The sequence below is a fragment of the Lepidochelys kempii genome, chromosome 8 (assembly GCF_965140265.1).
Source record: "Lepidochelys kempii isolate rLepKem1 chromosome 8, rLepKem1.hap2, whole genome shotgun sequence".
NCBI lineage: Eukaryota > Metazoa > Chordata > Testudines > Cheloniidae > Lepidochelys > Lepidochelys kempii.
This window is the reverse complement of record NC_133263.1, coordinates 90,587,907-90,607,530: the sequence shown is the minus strand read 5'-3', so window position 1 is coordinate 90,607,530 and position 19,624 is coordinate 90,587,907. Positions and strand designations below refer to the sequence as shown.

General features: G+C 40.9%; 1 protein-coding gene across 2 annotated transcripts in view; it reads left to right on the top strand.

Moving 5' to 3' along the window:
- The first annotated feature begins 7,291 nt into the window (after positions 1-7,291).
- ROR1 (receptor tyrosine kinase like orphan receptor 1) overlaps positions 7,292-19,624 on the top strand; it is a 248,812-nt gene continuing 236,479 nt past the window's right edge. Inside the window, exon 1 of one of the 2 annotated variants that reach the window (XM_073357446.1) lies at positions 7,292-7,470. In XM_073357446.1, coding sequence (XP_073213547.1) covers positions 7,362-7,470 — 109 coding nt within the window. In that variant the 5' untranslated portion in view covers positions 7,292-7,361. The remainder of the gene's footprint in view (positions 7,471-19,624) is intronic. The other variant, XM_073357447.1, reaches the window with a different exon arrangement.

Genomic DNA, 19,624 nt, shown 5'->3' with positions numbered 1-19,624 from the left:
ATAAGCTTTCATGAGCTACAGCTCACTTCATCGGATGCATTGTCTGTCTTTCAGCACCTGCTCTTATTAAAAACACCAGCATTGATGCCAATGGCTAAATGAAGGCATTTGATTAAACAAGGGATATTAAATATATGAGGTTAGATGCCTTAACAGTACGGAAAGCGAAAGGAAAGTCTCTGGAATATTGTGTTTTATCATGATACCCAGTTTGAGCATTGTACTCAAACAATAACAACAAACTGATAAACACAGTGCTATAATGTTTTACTATAAAAACAATGTACTCTCATTTCTCAGACTGGTCATCTGTATTTGTTTTCTTAAACACTGTCTACATCCAACACTCACAAGAAATTTAACTTGCTAAAAAAAACCATAGTAATAAGTAAACTTTTATTGTCTGAGTCTAGTCTAGACGTGGTTGATATTTTCAAAACAATCTAGAGGATTTAGACCTATAGTTTCCACTAATTTTAATGGGATAAATTATTCTTATTGTTTGTGATGCAGTAGTGCCTAGATGCTTCAATTGGATCCTTTTTGCTAGACACTTTGTGTATATATATATTATAAAAGATAGTCCCTGTCCCAAAGTGTTTACAGTCTAAGCAACGATCCTCAGACTGTTTGGAAAATGTCAACCATTGTTTTGTATCTTATACTAGGATTTACAAATCCAAGTAAAGGTCTTGGATTAATACTGCACATATTTTCTCTCCCTTAATCTTTGGCATTTCCAGAAGCAGAATGAAATAAAATTCTAGCTTATGTAAATGGGAGTTTTGAGTGAGCAAAGAATGCTGGATCTGGCCCCAAATGATTGAAACATACCAATAAAATATGGTTTTATTAGTGAGATAAGGAACTATGAAGTGGACAATGGATTTGGCAAAGGAAAACAAGGACATTTTTGTAATGTGACATGTCCTAAGAACCAGCTTTGCCAGTATCTTTGTAATGTTGCTCTTTTAATGTGTTGTACTTCTGAGAACATTCCCTTACAACATTTTTCTTAGCATCCCCTTGTTAGCTTTATTGTGCTTACAAATCATTCCCAGACAGTGGGCTTCTTCACTCTCTTTTCATTTAAAAAAAAAGTGTGTAATGCGTTTTCTCTGCGGGAACCAATTCTGCAACAATATTAACTACAAGCATTTTGTTGTTTTAAAAATATGTAGACGTGCATAAAACAGTTGCTTCTGCTCCCCAGAGTGACCCTTCTGAAGTTTTATCTGAGCATTACATCACCATGGAATCCAGTGGATTAGGAAGGAGAAATCTAATCTAATCACTATAGCCAAGCAGTGGGTTTATGTTTGCCTTGGTTATTCTTTGCCATTATGTACTTATGAATACTCTGTGCTATTGGTTTTTCTTTTTTAATATTCAGAGTCTTTTGTTTTGCTTATATAGTTTAGTTTTTGTCTTTAATATATTTTTAGTTCTTCCACTGTGTCACATTTCAGATTTCCTGACTGTGAAATGTTAAGGGAAAAATAGGAAAAATATTTGTATTGACTTCGGAATGCTTCAGATTAAGAGCAGATGTATTCTGTATTCCCAAAACGTCATTTTAACTTTCATTTCTGTGCTGTGCTGAACTGTCTTCAAGCCAGGAAGTGATTTATATTTGCTAATAGAATGCAGTTTGGTAGACATGCAGCTAAAAATAAGTGTTTTTATGTTTTATTGCTATACATTTATTTGTTCCTCCCTTCACATTGAATATATCTGATCTATTTACTTCATAGATCTCTTTCATATTAAATGCACTGCAGTGATTCCCAACACAATGGCTGAGAAGAAGGGTTGTCCAGTGGTTACAGAGCTGACCTGTAGCTCAGTTCCCTGCTCTGCACAGACTTCCTGTGTAATCTTTGGCAAGTCACTTGGTCTAATTTACCTCTGTACCTCAGCTTGCCATCTGCAAAATGGGAATAAAAATACTTCAGTACCTCACAGGGGTGTTGATATTAGGATAAATACATTAAAAGACTGTTAGGTGCTCAGATACAGCGGTAATGGGAACCCTATAATTACTGAAAATAGATAGTGATCATTGGCGTTTTATATGCTCATGCAGCCTCAGTATTGTCTTCTTATTAAGAAGGCTGATATGGTTTGAGCTAGTCTTTAAATGCCCATTGCAGATAATGAAGGTATATTATTGTTACTCCTTTTGACCTGCATGGTTAGCCAATATTCGGGTCTTGTGTTGTTTCTGTTAGGAGCAGAAATTGATGATGGAGTCAGGTATTTCTTTGATGCAATCCTGTTTATTTACAAAGTATGTACACAAAGTTCTGTTTACAGTAACACAGTAGGAAGCAAGCAACAGGAGCCAATATTTTTGCTCAATATTCCAAGCCTCTTGTTCCAGACAGCATTCCACCCAAACAGCTCTCTGACTTAGTTTTTTTCTCAGAATCATGCTACAGGTCCTTCTCTGCCTGTCTCTGATGCTTCCTTCCTGCATTCCCTGTGTGTGACTTCTGGTGTTTCTGACTGCATCTGTCCACACAGAGCTCTAACAAAACAATACCCAGCCCTCTGCATTTGCATTCAGCCCCCATAACTCAGCTCCTGACCAGCCTTGCCAACTTCATGGTTATAAACAATGATGCAAATCATGGACCCTTGGAATTTTATGTTGGCAACTGTGATAAAACTAAAGGAGTACTTGTGGCACCTTAGAGACTAACAAGTACTCCTTTTCTTTTTGCGGATACAGACTAACACGGCTGCTACTCTGAAACCTGTGATGAAACTCTAACCTTCCTGGTCTAGGAGCACAGGCCCCCAGCCTGAGATAAAGGAGAATCACCATTAGAGTACAGGCACAAAGTCACATTGTGATTGGTTGACTAGACCCTTTTTATCATGTGCACAAACTTCCAATGGTGCACAGCTGGAGTCTCATCACAAATACCCAAAGAACACCTCTGCCCATTATATTAAGTGTGTGTGTGAGGCAGGGTTCGATGGGTGGTGGGCAGGAAGGGGAGAGTAAAAAGTGTGTTAAAATGTCACTCCCCATTCCCAAAGTGTAGGGTGACCATATGTCTCATCTTGCCGGATCAGTCCCCTTTTTCAGCCCTGTTCCAGATGTCCTGATTTGTTTGGCAAAACTGGGCATTTGTTCTGTTTGCTCTTGCTAGCTGATCATCAGTTGTCAAAAGCAAATGGGACAAATGCCCTGTTTTGCCAAAAAAGTGGGGCGCTCCCTCCTAGGGGGATAATGAGGAACATTAGGTGGGGCAAGCAGCGATGCCAGGCAGCAGGACTCAGGTCGTCAGCGCCAGCCCCAGGCGGTGGGGCTCAGGCAAGCAGCAACAACAGGTGGCTTGAGCCAACCCCATGTGCGTGGGGTGCTTGGGCAAGCAGTGACACCAGGTGACTTGGGTGAGCCCCATGCGGAAGGGAGTGGAGGGCCTTAGGCCAGCCCCTCATAGTGTCCCATTTTCACTTTGGGAGATATGGTCACCTTACCGAAGTATAAGGCAGCACTTTGTTTTCCTTTCACGAACATTTAACTCACTTTTTAGTCTAAAAGCTAAATTGGGAGATATTGAATACATTACTTTTTTTTTTTTTTTTAAATAAAATGAGTTGAAAATGGCTGCTGGGCTGCAATCTGCTGCTGAAAAGGCAGTGGGCCCTCCAGGGACCTTTAGGTTGGATATTAGGAAAAACTTTTTCAGTAGGAGGGTGGTGAAACACTGGAATGCGTTACCTAGGGAGGTGGTGGAATCTCCTTCCTTTGAGGTCAGGCTTGACAAAGCCCTGGCTGGGATGATTTAGTTGGGGATTGGTCCTGCTTTGGGCAGGGGGTTGGACTAGATGACCTCCTGAGTTCCCTTCCAACCCTGATATTCTATGGTTTTATGATGACATGACTGTGGAGACAGAGAGAAGGGGCCCAAATAGTCTAGGAAATCTAAAAAAAAACAAAAAAAGAGAGTTAGAAAAATTAACACACAAATATATTCAAATTAGCAGAGAAAAAGTATTTATAGCTTTCTCCTAACTACTAATCCTGCTTATTCTTTTTACTATAAACTATTTTTAAGTGTGGGAGAATACACCTGTACAGCCCCAGCAGACTATTTTTAAAAGAATTTTTTAAAAAGATGTAACATTAACCAGCCATGCTGCATTAGCTCTCGGCCACTCCAAGATGTACATTGTAGCAAATGGTGTACTTTTCAGGTATGGAAAAGCAGTCAGCTTTCTGTGTTGTTTTCTCATACATGCCCAAACTATACACTAATAGCCTCCGAACACACATCATCTCATGGATTATTGCTACACTATCTATTAGCTATATAGGATCCATGATCCACAACTGAATACTGCTTATTCTATTTAGAGCATTGTAGGTGTGGTTTTCCATATAGGCAGTAGCCAGCTTGTCCTAGCACACTAAAGCCTGCTATATCATAATACTGTGAAACTGCTTAACAGTTTCTAGATAATGCGTTGTCAGTATTGTTTTGATGTAGGGGTTTTGAGATTCGTTCTTCTAAAAACACCAAGAGATCTGTAGAAGTGATTTTTGTCTGTCAGTTTGCAGTTGTTCTGGGTCAATTAGGAGATAAAGGTGAAATATCCAGATGGATGCTGCAAGGTTCAATAAAGTAGAAATTCTTCCTCAGGGCAGGCAGAGTTGAACCCATGTTGTTTAGGGTCAGAGACAAAATAACCTTTTCCTGCAGTTGTGAATTAGCTCAGAGAAGATCTTTGTGTCAATTTTGCCTCCTCACTTTCAGATAAAACAGCATCCACTGGATCACTAACAGAGCCAGTTTAATTTAACATTTTAATTAATAAGCTGGAAGAGGGAGTAAACAGCTGCCTCAGTGAAATTTGCAGATGATAATACAGGTGTTCCAGATAGGTGTTATACAGATAAATTTTATATAAATATAAAATACAGATAGGTATTCCTAAACCAGTCAAGGTCAGAGAAATAATAAAAAAAGGTGCCTGGAAAGATTAGGAATATTGTCAGCAATAACAAAATAAAATTCAGCCTGGAAAAATATAAATTAATACATCTTGGGAAAATAATCTGGAACATGGATATTTAATGGGAGGGAGTGCTTAGAAAGATGAATGGATTGCAAGCTTGCATTGAATTTGCTACGCGTTATCATGACAGCAACAAAAAAGCTAATGCAACTTTGGGTTGCAAGTGCAGAGTACTACTGAATACAGAGGCAGCAGTCCCTTTCTATTTGGCTACTGAGACCTACAAATGTGTATTTAATTCTGGGCACCTCAAGTGCCAGAAAGATGTTGACAAATGGGAGTGAATTTTGAGAAAGCAACCAAAAAGAAGAAGATGGATCTGGAGAGAAGATTAAAAGAACTAAATACACAGCTTTATTAATAACTAAGGAGGATGCAACAGACACAAGTATCTGAATGTGTAAAACAGACAGGAAGAGTCAGAGTTGTGCAGGGTAATATAGTGGAGTTGAGCTAGGAGTAGTGAGATTAAATTTAATCAAGGGACATTTTGGCTGCATATGGGGAGAAGGTGGGATCTATTAGACTTAAGGCCATGCTGGTACTGATACCCTAAGCAATGATGGGACTGAACCTCTCTCCATCATTTCCCACTGCCTTCCCACCAAATCACCCCAGTCACCAAGCTACCACATCTCCTATTGTTGCTATTTCTTCTCCTTGAAAGTTCTCCTTGCTTTGGCTCAGTTGTGTGCAGGGCTTGCATTTAGATCCCAAACATATACCAGAATCCTTTGCCTTAGGATTCTTAGCTTTGAATAGAGGTGACATGTAACTGCTGATAATGAGAGGGAGGGCGTAATTTAAAGATTCTGGAGGTATGCAGCAGAATTCAGGGCAGGGCATATAAACCCTGGCAGAAATCTGGGAGGGGGATGTGACCCCATGTGTCCCTTCCCCCTCCCCCCCCCCACATGAGATGCTCTTGGCTTTGAAGTGGATATTGCAGCAGCTGGTGCAAAGGATTCTAAGGCATATTTGGGCATTAAAGTTTACTGATGTACATGACTAATAGAGAAAACAGGAACCAGATGGCAAACCATCCACAGAAAAACTATTTGGGACTAGTTTTGAGTGAGTGATCCTGGGAGTCCCAGTGACATTTTAGCAGTGCCTTAGGTGGACAACGGCTTAACCTATGGTCATCTATGATTAGAGCAATCTCTCCAAAAAGGAAGTACTGGAAACTCCCGAGACATTAGAGGGGACAAGGAACAAGAAAGTGGCCAAAGGAAACAATTCTGTACGGGATTGGGGCTCCTTATCCTATGGAGTGTGACCCCGCAGGGGTGCCTGGAAGGAATTCCCAAGGATTACACCAGTTGCTTGGGGAAAGCAGCATGTGGTAGGACTGGGGTGGGGCCAGGTCCTTCCTGCTGCTGTAACCACCCTTCCCTGCCCGATCCACCCCACTGCACTACTCCTCTCCCCCTCCTCAGCATAGCCGTCAGCGGGGGCCAACGGTGAGTGCTCCCAGAGGGGCGGAGTTGCCCCAGAGCTGAGTGCTATAAGGGAGAGTAAACCCACGCCATCCCTTCACACAGCCACCCCCACCCCCCTGCTGGCAATCAGCCCCTGGCTCCTCGCCAGGATCCCAATTTGGGTGGCTCCTGGCCTTGGCAAGAAACCCGGGATGGTCTGAAGTCCTGGGGGGCACAGAGACTCGCTGGACCAGATGACCCAATAGGTTTATTCCCTCTCTCATGGCGGGGGGAGCGATCCAAGGGGAGGAGGCTCCCAGGCACCCCAAGTTCTCCCTCTGCCCAGGGGCGCTGGAACAGTGTTTATAGCGGGGCTGCTGGGAGCCATTGACCCAAACTGTCAACCCCATATGTGATGGAAACCACTTCAAGCCAGGGGGTGCGGCAGCTCCCCTACTTCCAGCCCCCGTGTGCCCCCCCCTCCCCTGCGCCTTCCCTTTCCCCGGCTCCCCCCAGCCCGCTCCTGCCCGCCGGGGCTGACCCTGGGGCTGTGGGGAGAGGCTGGCTGAGGCGCAGGCGGAGGCTCAGCCGGGCCGAGGTTGGGCAGGGGTTGGGAGTGACTCGGCGGGGCTGGCAGGGGGCGCTGCTGGGCCAGGCTGGGCCGCCCGCCGGCGGGGGGTGCCGGGGCCGGGCTCTGAGGGGAGGTTCTGAAAGTGACAAGCGAGGGGCTGAGGGAGGGAGGGAGGGAAGCCGCCACCCCCGCCCCCGCTCAGTGCCCAGCCGGCGTGGGGAAGGGCTGGGAGGGCAGAGCCCCCCCCCCTCCTCCGGCACAGCGCGGCGGGGAGAGCTGGCCCGGGCTCCGGGCGCTGTCCTGCGGATGTCGGAGTAGCGCGAGCCGGCTCAGGAATGCCCCGGCCGGGCGGCTGGGAGCGGAGCCTCCCGCCGCCGCCGCTGCTGCTGCTGCTGCTGCTGCTGCGCGCGGGGAGCCTGGCGGAGCTCGGGGGCGCAGCCCGAGGTAAGACGCGCCGCGCTGCCCGGCGCCGCCTCGGGCGGGCCCTTGGGACAGTTGCCCGCCGCCGCGCCTCCCCTGAGCCTTCCCCAGCGCTCCCCGCTCCGCCATCCCCTCCGCCCGGTGCCCCAGCCCGGCCCCCTGGGGCGCCCTCCCGCTTTGCGCGGGGCAGGGGGGCGCGGGCGCCGGCCGGGGCGCGCTCCGCTGTCATCTGGGCTGAACGAAGGTGTTTGGCTTCGCTCTCCCCTCCCCGCCGAAGAGCCGCAGCCCGCTTGGCTTGGCCCCGCGCCGGGGCCGGGGAGTGCGGGAGTCTTTCCGCCGGGCTTTGCCTTTTTGTGAATGAAACTGGGTGACCCACGAGCGGAGGCGACCCCAGACAAAGCCCCGATTCACCAATTGTTCCCTTGTCGCTTCCAGCCTCCCCAGCTGCCCAGCCCGGAGAGGTTGGAGGAGGAGGAGCAGCAGCCGTGTGTGTGTGTGTGTGTGTGTGAGTTGTGCACTATTTGCATTTGCAAAGTACGGTAAAAACGGGGTGCATCTGGGCAGTGGGGCTGAATGTGGTTTCTAAGCCGCAATCTGATGCATACTTCATTTGGACCCTCTTTAAAGACAATGGCAACATTTCGAGTAAAGCTAATAAGAAAGGCAAAGCGTATTACCTTCCCCTGCGGGAAGCCGTCGGTGCTTCCCTCTCCTCTCTGTGCTGGGACACAATGAAAGGGAAGATGGGCTGCTCCTGTGGATACAACTGATCCTTTCTTTGAGGAGGGGTGAAAAGTTGATTCAAGCCGTTAGGGTGTTGGGCTTCTCTTTAATATGCAATCTGCAAGAGGCAACCCAGTTTGAGTCTCCTTGGCAGGATACCTGTGTCTGGTTAAGACGCCAGAAAAAAACCCCTTTTTGATTTTGTTTTTAAGCTGTATTTAGAAAAGCACCGACACAGCATAAGGGTACCAAGGAGAAGGAGAATATCTTTTCAAGGGGCAACACTGAACAAGAGGCCTTTTCAACAATCCATAGACATTAGAATGTAATTTTTTTTTTATTAACCAAGACTAACCTGGAAGCTGCTTATAACGGAAATTGTATATATCTTTGGGACAGATTCTGATATCTTTACTCCCTTACTGCATGAATAGTCCCATTGATGTCAGTGAGGCTATTTACATAGTAAGGAGGTATTCATCATAACTAAGGGTACTAGAATCTGGCTATGATTAAATGTGTATCAGTTCATAATTTATTAACTGGGTTTTGGAATGAAGGGGAGAGTATAACCAGGAAGCAGACAAAAGTAAAAGCTTTAACATCAATTTGTTCATCCTGAAGAATATCCTCTGAGGAATTTTAAATCTACAATTTAACTTTCCCGAATTGCAAACATTTTAATCCAGTAGTTAGACAAAGTTCTGTTAGGACTTTAAATTTCACATCAGTATTCTTCTTCTTGAAAAATAGTGTAACCAGGGTCTTTCTTAAGAAACATATTTGCTTATTTTCCTCTGATTCCAGGCATTCCTATATTCCAGTTAATGAAGTCAAGTTTTATACTTGATCTGTACTTAATTGCTTTATAAAAACACTTTCCAAGAGTTTGACTGAGTTGTTAGCTAAATGTAACTATTCCTAGGGCATTTCATTCTGCTTTTGATATTTGACTTAAGGTCTGTAAGGTAATATTGCCAATGATGATTTGTCTTTTTAGTTCCAGCAATGTGCCATCTTACTGCATATATATAGTTCAAGGGCAAATTGTTAACAATTACCTTAAAGCAAATCTCTTGTTTAGTTTTAACCAACAATATTTGTGATCCTTTCATTTTAATGTTGTTTTGTTTTATTTTTAATTGTAGCCATTTCAAGAATTTTAGATTTGAGTCATCATATAACATATACATAAAAGAAAAGGAAGCTGATAGCCTGGATTGGCATTTGGTAAAGTTTGCATATTTAGGCTAAGATATTTAAAATGACTAGTGATTTTGGGTGATTTTTGAAAGGCTTAAAAAAATGCTGAGTATGCATAACCTAAAACCAGGCCCCTGGAAGGTGTGTCTAGTTGGTCAAGTCACTTTTGAAAATCTTGGCCATAGTGTATATTCAAAAAAGAAAAATGTACAGTAATGCCATGTTAAATACTCAGAGGTCAAGCAATGAAAAAGTTAAGGTTTTAATAAAGAGACAAGGTGGATGAGGTAATATCTTTTATTGGACCAACTTCTGTTGGTGAAAGATACTAACTTTTGATCTACAGAGAGCTCTTCTTCAGGTTTTAGGGCCAACATGGCTACCACAATTCTGGAAACAAGGTTTTAATAACACCAACAGCCATATTGCACATGTTATGGAATGGTTTCCATTAAAAAGTCAACTGTTATCAACAGTTACCACACAGTAGTCTGAGATTATCCCTATCTTTCACTATGGCCCTGATTCTGCTGTTGGATCCGTGTAGATGGATCCTATTGATGTCAAGGTGACTGTGTGGGTACAAGGGTCTAATCGTATACGTTTAATTGCTGGCCTACACATTTAATTGGTCTAGCCTTAGAAAAGGAGTTCTCTGACATCTGCGTGGTGACAGCTGGTAATGTTGAATTTGAATGTCTTCTGTGGCATATTTTATGTATATTTAACAACATAAACTTTAAAAAGGCTAAATTAATGTTACTTTTTCATTTCCTGACCTTTTAATGTTTAAATTCATAACCTTAATGTTACCTTAACATGAGTTTTTTTTTTTTTAATAAAGTAAAAGTTAAAAAAACCCCAAATCCAAACCTTATGATGATCGATCAGCAGAGTTTAAGCCCACAATTTGCTCTCTTGGATTTACTATAAATTCTGTAGGAGAGAGGCTCTATTTATACTACTTACAAGCTGTGTAGGAGCATAAGGATTTAAATACAGAATCAATGTCTGCATTGAAATATTGTCTGTAGAAATGTTTGCTATATTGTAAACTTTTCTCCTAGATATTAATTAGTGTTAACTTGGTGCCAGATTAAGTATTGTATTGCCTCAGATTAGAAAACATTATCATCATGCAATGAGAAATTTTTTAATACATATAATTAATTTTTGTTCTGAACATGTAAGGATCTAGACCGCAGTGAAGATTAGCTAACCTGAAAATCTTGAATGATAAAAATTTAGCAGATTTTGAGTTGTGTAAGCAAAAAGATATATTACCATTTACTTAAACTAAGTGTATAAAACTAAGTGTAGAAGTGTATAATTTAATTTTTCCATAATTCAAAAATGGGTCAATGGATTTCTCCACTCCCCACCCCTGACTACCACCACCAAAAAATGTCCATGTGATTTGGCTGAGACCAAACATGGACATTTCAGATGTAAGGGAGGATATTTTTTCAGACCTGTGAAAATAAGACCTTTAATTAACATCCTTATATACTGGTAACTTTAACAACTGTAAAACTTTCACTATCAGGAAAGCTTTAATATTGATTGATTGGGAATCCAAGGTCTGCCTGCCCATTCATCTATGTGATTATTATTTAATATTCACATTACAATAAAACCAGAGCCCCCAACGTGTACAGAAGCTACCATAATAAATCCTGTTCAAATATTTATAGACATGGTTTTTGCTCCAAAGAGTTTATAATCTGACATCTTGATCCTGCAAGTTCTTCAGGATGAGTGTAAATTAATTCATGTCAGTAGTCAGTTCACTAGGACAACTCATATGAGTAAAAATAAGTGAGTCTTCAAGCATATGTAGGACAGGGGCCTAAAAGTCCACTCGTGACCACTTTCGGTTACCAAATAATCTAGTTGAGACATGATCATGTGATGTAAACTAGCTTGCATAGTTGTCTTTCTAGCCATGCTGTCTAATTGTTTTAAAAATCGACTGTCTGGTTATTGACTGAGAGAGGGTTACATGATCTTGTGAGCTAAAATAGAAGCATTTTGGCACATCATAAGCCTGCTGCATCATATTTAGTACAAAATCATCTTTGTGACATTTAAATGTAACTCAAGCTCCCTGCAGAATTTGAACAAAGTTTCTTTGCTCTTCTGGTTTTTGTTTTTGAAGGGTTGGCAGCCACAGTGCAGGAAACAAAACACAGAAAAAGCAAATTAAAAGCAGCATGCACATAAACGTAAATAATTTATTTTTAAATGCTCTTCCCAAGTGCACGGAGAGGTTGGCCCAACAATGAGTAAAACCACAAGGTTAGTGTGAATATGAGGAACAGGAATTCTATAACTTAGCTTTTTCCCCTCGCTCGTCACAGTATCTGTGATGGCTATTGTTATTACAGCTCCAGCTTTATTATTGTTGAATATCATGTAGCTCTGTGAGCTAAAGTAGAGTCGTGGCAGAAGCACCATGAATAGGGTAATACAATTTTTATGCATAAAAACATAGATCCATAGACTGCATATTTTAGATAATAGGAAAAACTGTTGCCCTTTTTGAAAATTACCTCTAGTGGATTAGCATTCCTCCACCTTTGATTAGGAGTGCTATACTGCAGGTTTTCATCCATAGGGCAATAGTTTTCTATTTCAGTCAGTATGCATTATATGTTTACAAACAAATAAAATGTTTCTATCATTGACTAACAGTGAATGGAAAGATGGAAATACGTTTTGGAGCTGTTTGACTGACTGATTTTGGTATCTGGCACGTCTATTCAAAAGTTGTGCTAACTACAAATGAATGATTAGAATAATAGTTTGTGTATTACTGTAATTATGTCCACAGAGAATGGCGTGCTAATTATATACACATAGGACATTTTATTTAACTTAAGCCTTTGCAAATGAGATCTAGGCAGGGGTCTACTTAAAGATTCCTTATAGCTCTTAAATACAAATATCTAAAGCTGGACAAAAAACCTTCCCTGAGGTGTGACACTAGATACTGTTCTTCAGAGACATGCCCAGAAATGCAACAGCCTTCTGAGACACTAAAAAGCACCTCAGAGTAGAAAATTCTTCAAAAATCTCTAACTAAATGCAGGTTTCAGAGGAACAGCCGTGTTAGTCTGTATTCGCAAAAAGAAAAGGAGTACTTGTGGCACCTTAGAGACTAACCAATTTATTTGAGCATGAGCTTTCGTGAGCTACAGCTCACTTCATCAGATGTTTACCGTGGAAACTGCAGCAGACTTTATATACACACAGAAATCATGAAACAATACCTCCTCCCACCCCACTGTCCTGCTGGTAATAGCTTATCTAAAGTGATCAACAGGTGGGCCATTTCCAGCACAAATCCAGGTTTTCTCACCCTCCACCCCCCCACACAAATTCACTCTCCTGCTGGTGCTAGCCCATCCAAAGTGACAACTCTTTACATAATCAAGTCGGGCTATTTCCTGCATAATGCAGCAGCTTGTAACATATAAGCTATCTTGCATGCCAGAAATATCCAAAAAGGTAACTAATACAAAATAAAAAATAAATAGTGTATCCCTTCCAGGTCCTGTCCCACACTGTCATCTTGCCGTAGTGAGCTCAGTTATGAATTTTATGTTTAGAAATGTGTGTGATTTTTAGAAACATTGTTTAAATCTGTAAATTTAGAAACAGTGTTGTTTAGAAATCTGGTAAACTGTGGTCTACTTATAAGCCAGTTATTTTATGCTGCTAAAAATTGTGTATTATTTATTATGTCAGTGTAATGTACCAATCTTGCTATAAATATTAGAATAAAGCTGAGCTGAAAATACCCACCAGTGTTTTAGAGGTGAAACTGCTATGTGAACCATAGATAAACTAGGCAGATCATATCATGGTCTGATCTTGGCAAAGGTAGTAAATTTCACATCTTGTCATTCATTAATAAAAAGAACAATACAGTGATAAAATAGTTCACTTTTAAAAAATTATTCCTACATGTTAAAAGTTCTCTTAAATGAATATATTAAACATACAGTCATATTTATAGAATTATATTTTTATTTGGTTAAAGTAGCAGCATTGAAAAACTAGCAAATCAGGCCTTACTTTTTTATGTTGTCTTTTGTATTGAAGGCAGTCGTACTATTTATGTGACTAAGTACAAGCACAACTCTCACAAGTAAGGGTTTGAAAGACTAGATCCATACTTAGTATTATTAGAGCACTGTACAAATGTTAATTATCAAATACCAGCTCTTTAGAGCAGAGATTGTCATCTTTGTTACTTGTCGGCATTGTGCCTGTAATATTCACAGACATTTAACTCAATCATTCATAATATAAACAATACAGATCTGAATAGATTAGAGCCATTTTCAGTGACGTATAAATTATAGCACAATATTTTGATTAACTGAAGTACATCTCTCTAGTTCCTGTGAGAACAATTTTACGTGATAAATAAGAAACATTAAAAAGTTTCAGTGATTATTTTGATGTTTTGGTGTCTACAGCATGATCCAGGAAAAGAAGTCACACCTTTTGCTATATAGTTACTAACAATATTACTTTCATTGTGAGTACTAGTGTAATGTTACATATGGGAGACTTTGTCTTTGGTTTTATTAAATTTCTTTTATATGTCCATTTTGAGCTATATTTGCACAATTTTAAATATGAAAAGCACATAGGAAAGTGAGAGAGTCTGCTCAGCTATGAAATGGGGATACTTTCAGCTCACATAGGTACTATTAAAGTATGTTTATAAAGCTTTTTGAGACCCTCTTGTGAAAGGCACTGTAATAAGTATATTTCAGATCTGCAATGCAGTGATGTTAGATTCCCATTGCACTCATCCAGATTTGTAAAGCTTTGAAACAAAAGCTATTTAAGAAAAGCAAGCCCTTTATAATGACAGAAAGCAATAATGCAGGGTCCTCAATATTCTCCTTGGGTTTTGTAGTAAAATTCCTTCCTGAAATGGAGCCAGTTGAGTTCCCCTGCCTCCAAATAATTTTGCAGAGTAATATTTGAAAGGAAATGGCTAGCGACTTGCAAAAAGAATCTCAAGGTGCATATTGGTAAGACAGACACACAAATTTGGGGAATGATTAGATGTTGTGACTTGAAAACAATCAGTTAAATCCAGGAAAAGCACTAACAGAGATGCAAGATGCCACTGTCAGTACTGAGGAGTTGCATCCTATCTGACACATGAGAGGAGTAGAAATTCAATGTGGCTCCAATATCCCTTTTTTTTTTTTTTTTTTTTTTTTTTTACCAATGAATATATTGCTAAATCTGGGCAAAAATAGGGGGAAATCACCAATATTTTATTTTTAAAACACAAAAAACCAATATTGGTTTAGTGCTGTATGCTGGGAGTGAAATTTACCTTGCAGAGGGGGCTGAGCAAGGGCTATGCACCACTTAAGCCTTGCTGTGTGCTGGCCTAGAACTGAATTTCATGCTAACTGAGCCATGTGGAAAATAAATATGCTTTGTTCAGTTTATTCCAACACAAAATGTTTGAATAATATTCAAATAATTTATCCATCAGCTGTAGTTCATATAGCTGCATCTTAGCTATGTTAATGAACATATTTAAAAAATTGAACAACCTTTTGCATATATGTTCTCTGTTTTTTCTCAAATGTACATGTACATCTGTGTGACACTGTAAACTATGGGTTGTATTCTCGTCTTAGCCTCTGTAATGTCTAACTTCCACTACTGTTAATTGGAGTTGGGTATGTGAATGCATTAAGGGGAGTAATAGTGTGTTATTACCTGAATTCCTACTTAAAAGTAGAAATCATTTTCTGCTACTGATCTATTTTTGAAGTATGTTGCTATTAAGATATGATTTTAGTCCTCTTCAGCACTTGCCCTGCTGGTATCTCCATGTTGGAGATCCCAGCAATTTGAGCGCTCAGTATTAGCGCTTCTTAACAGGATCAACTCCTCTTATGCAGCAGGTTCATATAGCAGCTACTAGAGACCATGGCATAAACCTGCATTTTATTAAAAGGGTTTTCCAAGCCTGCCAGGTCATGTGTTGAAACTGATACTTTACAATAGCTTCCTGCGACCTACTGCTCTGATCCTTCGAGGGATGTCAGTGAACTGTACTTCTGTCTCTTTCCCAGATGCTCTGCTTTTTCTGCTGCTCAAGTCTAAACATCTGCTCCAGGACTAGTGAAGTAGCTGGGAAAGAGACAGAATGGTATAGTCCTGTGTCAGAGCACAGCAGCAGGCCATGGGAAATCAGAAGATCAGAGATAAGAAAGGAAAAATGTTAAGTAACTTTATAACCTCATCACATATTCCCTCCAGAGAGTGGAAATATATTAGAAGACACTTTGTCACTCCTAGCACTCAGGATTGACTTTGGAGGGATATACTCTTTCACATTCACAGCATGGGAATTACTCTCTGGAGATAAACATCTTGGTTTCATCTACAGGCAGCGTTTTCTCTTATTGCTGTGAAACCTTATTCTCAAAGGCTGGAGTGTAACGTGCTGGCTAAGAGTGTCATGCTGCTGCCCATCTAGTGGTTGGCCCACACATTGTGTAAGGACACTACTACCTAAGGTACTCTTTTGACTCAAGTGGTAGAGGTCTGTGCTTTTAGTGCTGAAGGTGCCAGGATCAGTCCCCACTTGTAAGCCATGATGGGAGGAGGGGCATTTTGATAGCTGCAGGTGAACCTCAAAGGCCTGACTTTCAGAGGTGTTGAGTATCTGAAGCTCCCACTGACCTCACTTTCAATGGTGAGTGCTCAGTACTTCTGAAGATCTGGCCTCAACAAGGTTGGAAGCTTGGTTCAGCAGTGAGAATTCAGACCATTGTTCTCACTAATCAAACTGCCAGAGATGGTAATGCTGGGCTGGAAATATCAGAACAATAGCCTTTTTATGAGATATCTGGTACTTCCTATCTGCTGGTGCTGGTTGGCTTCATATTACTCTGCAAAGAGCCTTTTGTATGTCAGTGCTCCTGGCCAGGACCAGGAAAATGTCTCACAAATAATGGTGCTGCTTCCAGTGGAAAATATCTGGATCTGGCTCACTTTGTGTTTTGGGCAAAGGTTTGGGTAAATTCTTCATTTGCCTGAACTTTTCCCCCAGCCATAACTGCTGTGAAGAGGTCATTGTGAAAGTTTTAACACAATCCGGCTCTCAGATTACAATATCCTAGTCAAGACAATGAAGATATTTGCAGCAAAACTGGAAACTATGTATAACCTACCTTGTTTTTGCTTCTTGTAACATACTTAAAATTCAGACCAGGATTGTCAAAACATTTGTTAAGGTTCTTGAACCTATTCAAATATCTTGGGACCAGTTTTAAATGAACCAGGTTGGTTTATGGTTTCATATTACATCTATGCAAAACATGCTGTTTGTGCTGGTTTCAGATGAGTTTCACTTTGAGTTATTGGTTATGTTTGAACACCAAACATACAGGATGTACAAACCAAAGCTTATTGGAAACCATCTCAATCAGCCACTGTATAGAAAAACCTAAGTTTCACAGAGCCCTAAACTTTATAAAAGAGAATATTACCTTTTGAAGTGCATTATGGTGTTTCAGTATGGTCTTGGTATTTTTTCCTCACAGTAGCACCTAGAGGTCCCACTGAGATCAGGGCTTCCTTGTGCTAGGTGCAGTATATTACCATGGTATCAGCAAGACCCTGTCCAAAAGCATTTAACAATCTAAAGAGACCAGACAAAGGAAGCATTATCTGTATTTCACAATAGGGAAACTTAGCCACAGGATGGCCGAGTGACTTCTCCAGGCTTACGCAGGAAGTCTTTGGGAGAGCTGTGAATTGAAACCAGCCCTCCTGAGTCACAGTTGAGTGCCTTAAATACAAGACCACCTTTCCAGTCTGCTTTGGTTGAAAGGCAGTGGCATACCTGTGATGTTCCTTGACAGTAAAAAATACAAGGAGGAAAGAACGGGTGCTGAATACCTGTGTAATGACGCAGGGCTTCTGCTGAACTCTGTAAAGAGGTGGGGAACCACAGAACTTTAAGGGCTCTAGATCTTAGTGTTCACCATACGAACAGATTCTTGTTTGTTATTAAACAGATTGTTTTTATTCTGTCTTAGTTTCAATCCCAGCCATTGTTACGAAACATTATACAGTGGGTATGTTTGGTTAATCTAAACCAGTTTGCAAACTGCATTTTTATGTAAATATGAACATATTATGGAATTGCTAATCATTGAAGTCTTTCAGATATCCAGACATCTGGCTAGAGCCAGAATGGATTAACCAGGGCTGAGTGTAGTCCCTTGGGGGTAAGTGGGTGGCATTCCAGTCTCTCTATTACAACAAATTGAAACTATTTTGAGTTTTTTGGTATATATTTTTTTAAAGATTTGATGAAGCTTTTAAGTGTTTTTGTCCCTCCACGGAAAAAAAAGTCTATACCAGTGCTGTGTACACACAGCCTGTTTTCGTATGCTTCCTAAGAGCAGTAAAATCCTTAGTCTTTTAACTTGATCTGTAAAGAAAAATACTGAGTAGAGGTGGTTTGATGTTGTAGCTACCATCACGTACTGGAATGACTATGGCACACAAGCTGTTTTTAGTCTTTTTTTAATAAAAACCCCCAAGCCAGTCCTTTGAACCTGTTTTAATCTGACTCTTCAAATAATGTATTATTTTGAATATTTGTAATCTCAGTAACTATTATTACTGTGAAGATATTTATAATCTAAGACTATTTTCCTAATCTCATCTCATCTCATCTCTGGTATGTATACAATGTTATTGAACTATCTGAGTGCATCACAGCCTTTAATATATGTTTATTCCCATTTATTGCCTCTACAACTTTTCTCTTAAGAATGTCTTTTTCATGTGTACTTCAGAAAATTTGATCTAGAGCTAGCAACTAGTGCCAGCCAGATGGTAGCTTTAGTGATGTGGACACTTGTCCATTAGGAGTTGGACTGAGATAATTACATGTAGGCCACAGAATAGCACCATCTGGGTCCCTTGATTCCAACCAGTGACCAAGAAGGAGGGCTTGGCATTCTAATGCCTTCAGCTATTTTCTCCTCCTTTTATCGTTTTCTGAAAAACGAATTTTGATTTGCTGTTAATGATAAACTGAAGGGCACACGAAAGCACACCATGACCTCAAGACCTATAGATGTCTGGTGGCTTAATAATAATCAACCAATACTGAGAGAACCAAAAAACAAAAGTGAAGACCCTGTCATTCAAAAGCTTCTGCTAGTTGGTTACAGTGAATGATTATATATGGCCGTGAGGCTGTGGGCGCTCTTCTCTACTTTGATTATCTATTCCTGTGTTACTGCCAGGCTTGACCCTTGAAATATGTTCTGATAGGGCTGTGTCTGAAGCCCACTCAGGATCTGAAGCTAGTACAGAATGCAGCTGCCTGCCTTTCAAGTGGCACAGACTGGTATAATGCTCAGTTCTCTTCACTAGCTTTCTGTTAAAATCATGGGGCAAGTCAAGGTGTTGCTGATCCGAATGGTCTGGTATCTGTTCTGGAGAGCAAAATTGCCTTTTACCTCAGATACCATGAAAACAGTTATGATCAGCTGGGAAACGCTTGCTGTCGGCACTTTTAAGTTTGAAACCCTTCACATCCAGTGATAGCGCTTTCTGAATTGAGGTCCCCCCTCCTTTGAAACTCATTCTTGGCAGCTTCTCAGAGCCCAAGGCTACAGCCTCCATGGGCAAGATGCAAGCAACACTTGTTTTGCTTAGCATGTAGTTAACTGTTGGGCCTCGTCTTTGTGGTTTTAATTTACTATTGCTTAATTTAGTAGCCAACACAATGGTAGAGTAAATTAATATGCTGTGAACATTTGGATAGGCTTTGGAGGTCCATCTCAGTGCAAGCTCAGATGGACCTCCAAACTTTAACTCACACCCTCTGTGAGATTTAGTTGCATCCTTTAAAATAAGTACAGCCGAAGTTGAATAGGGCCATGGAATAATTGAAACCTGGTGTGGGATAATAGAGCACACTATGGAGTGCAGTGGTAAGATACATGCTACTTACCCAGGAGAGTGGAGGGCCATCATCACTTGGAGTTCTGCCTCTCATAAGTTATGGGTCTTTCCACTGGTCATAAATTGAATTATACCACCATTATTTATGTTATCCCTTTATTTTTCGTTCACACTGTATGCTGTGGATAACGTGTGAAGAACACAGGCTCTTTGCTGCATTAGGAGAGGCAATATCTTACATCTATATAAGCCAGATTTTAGTACATCC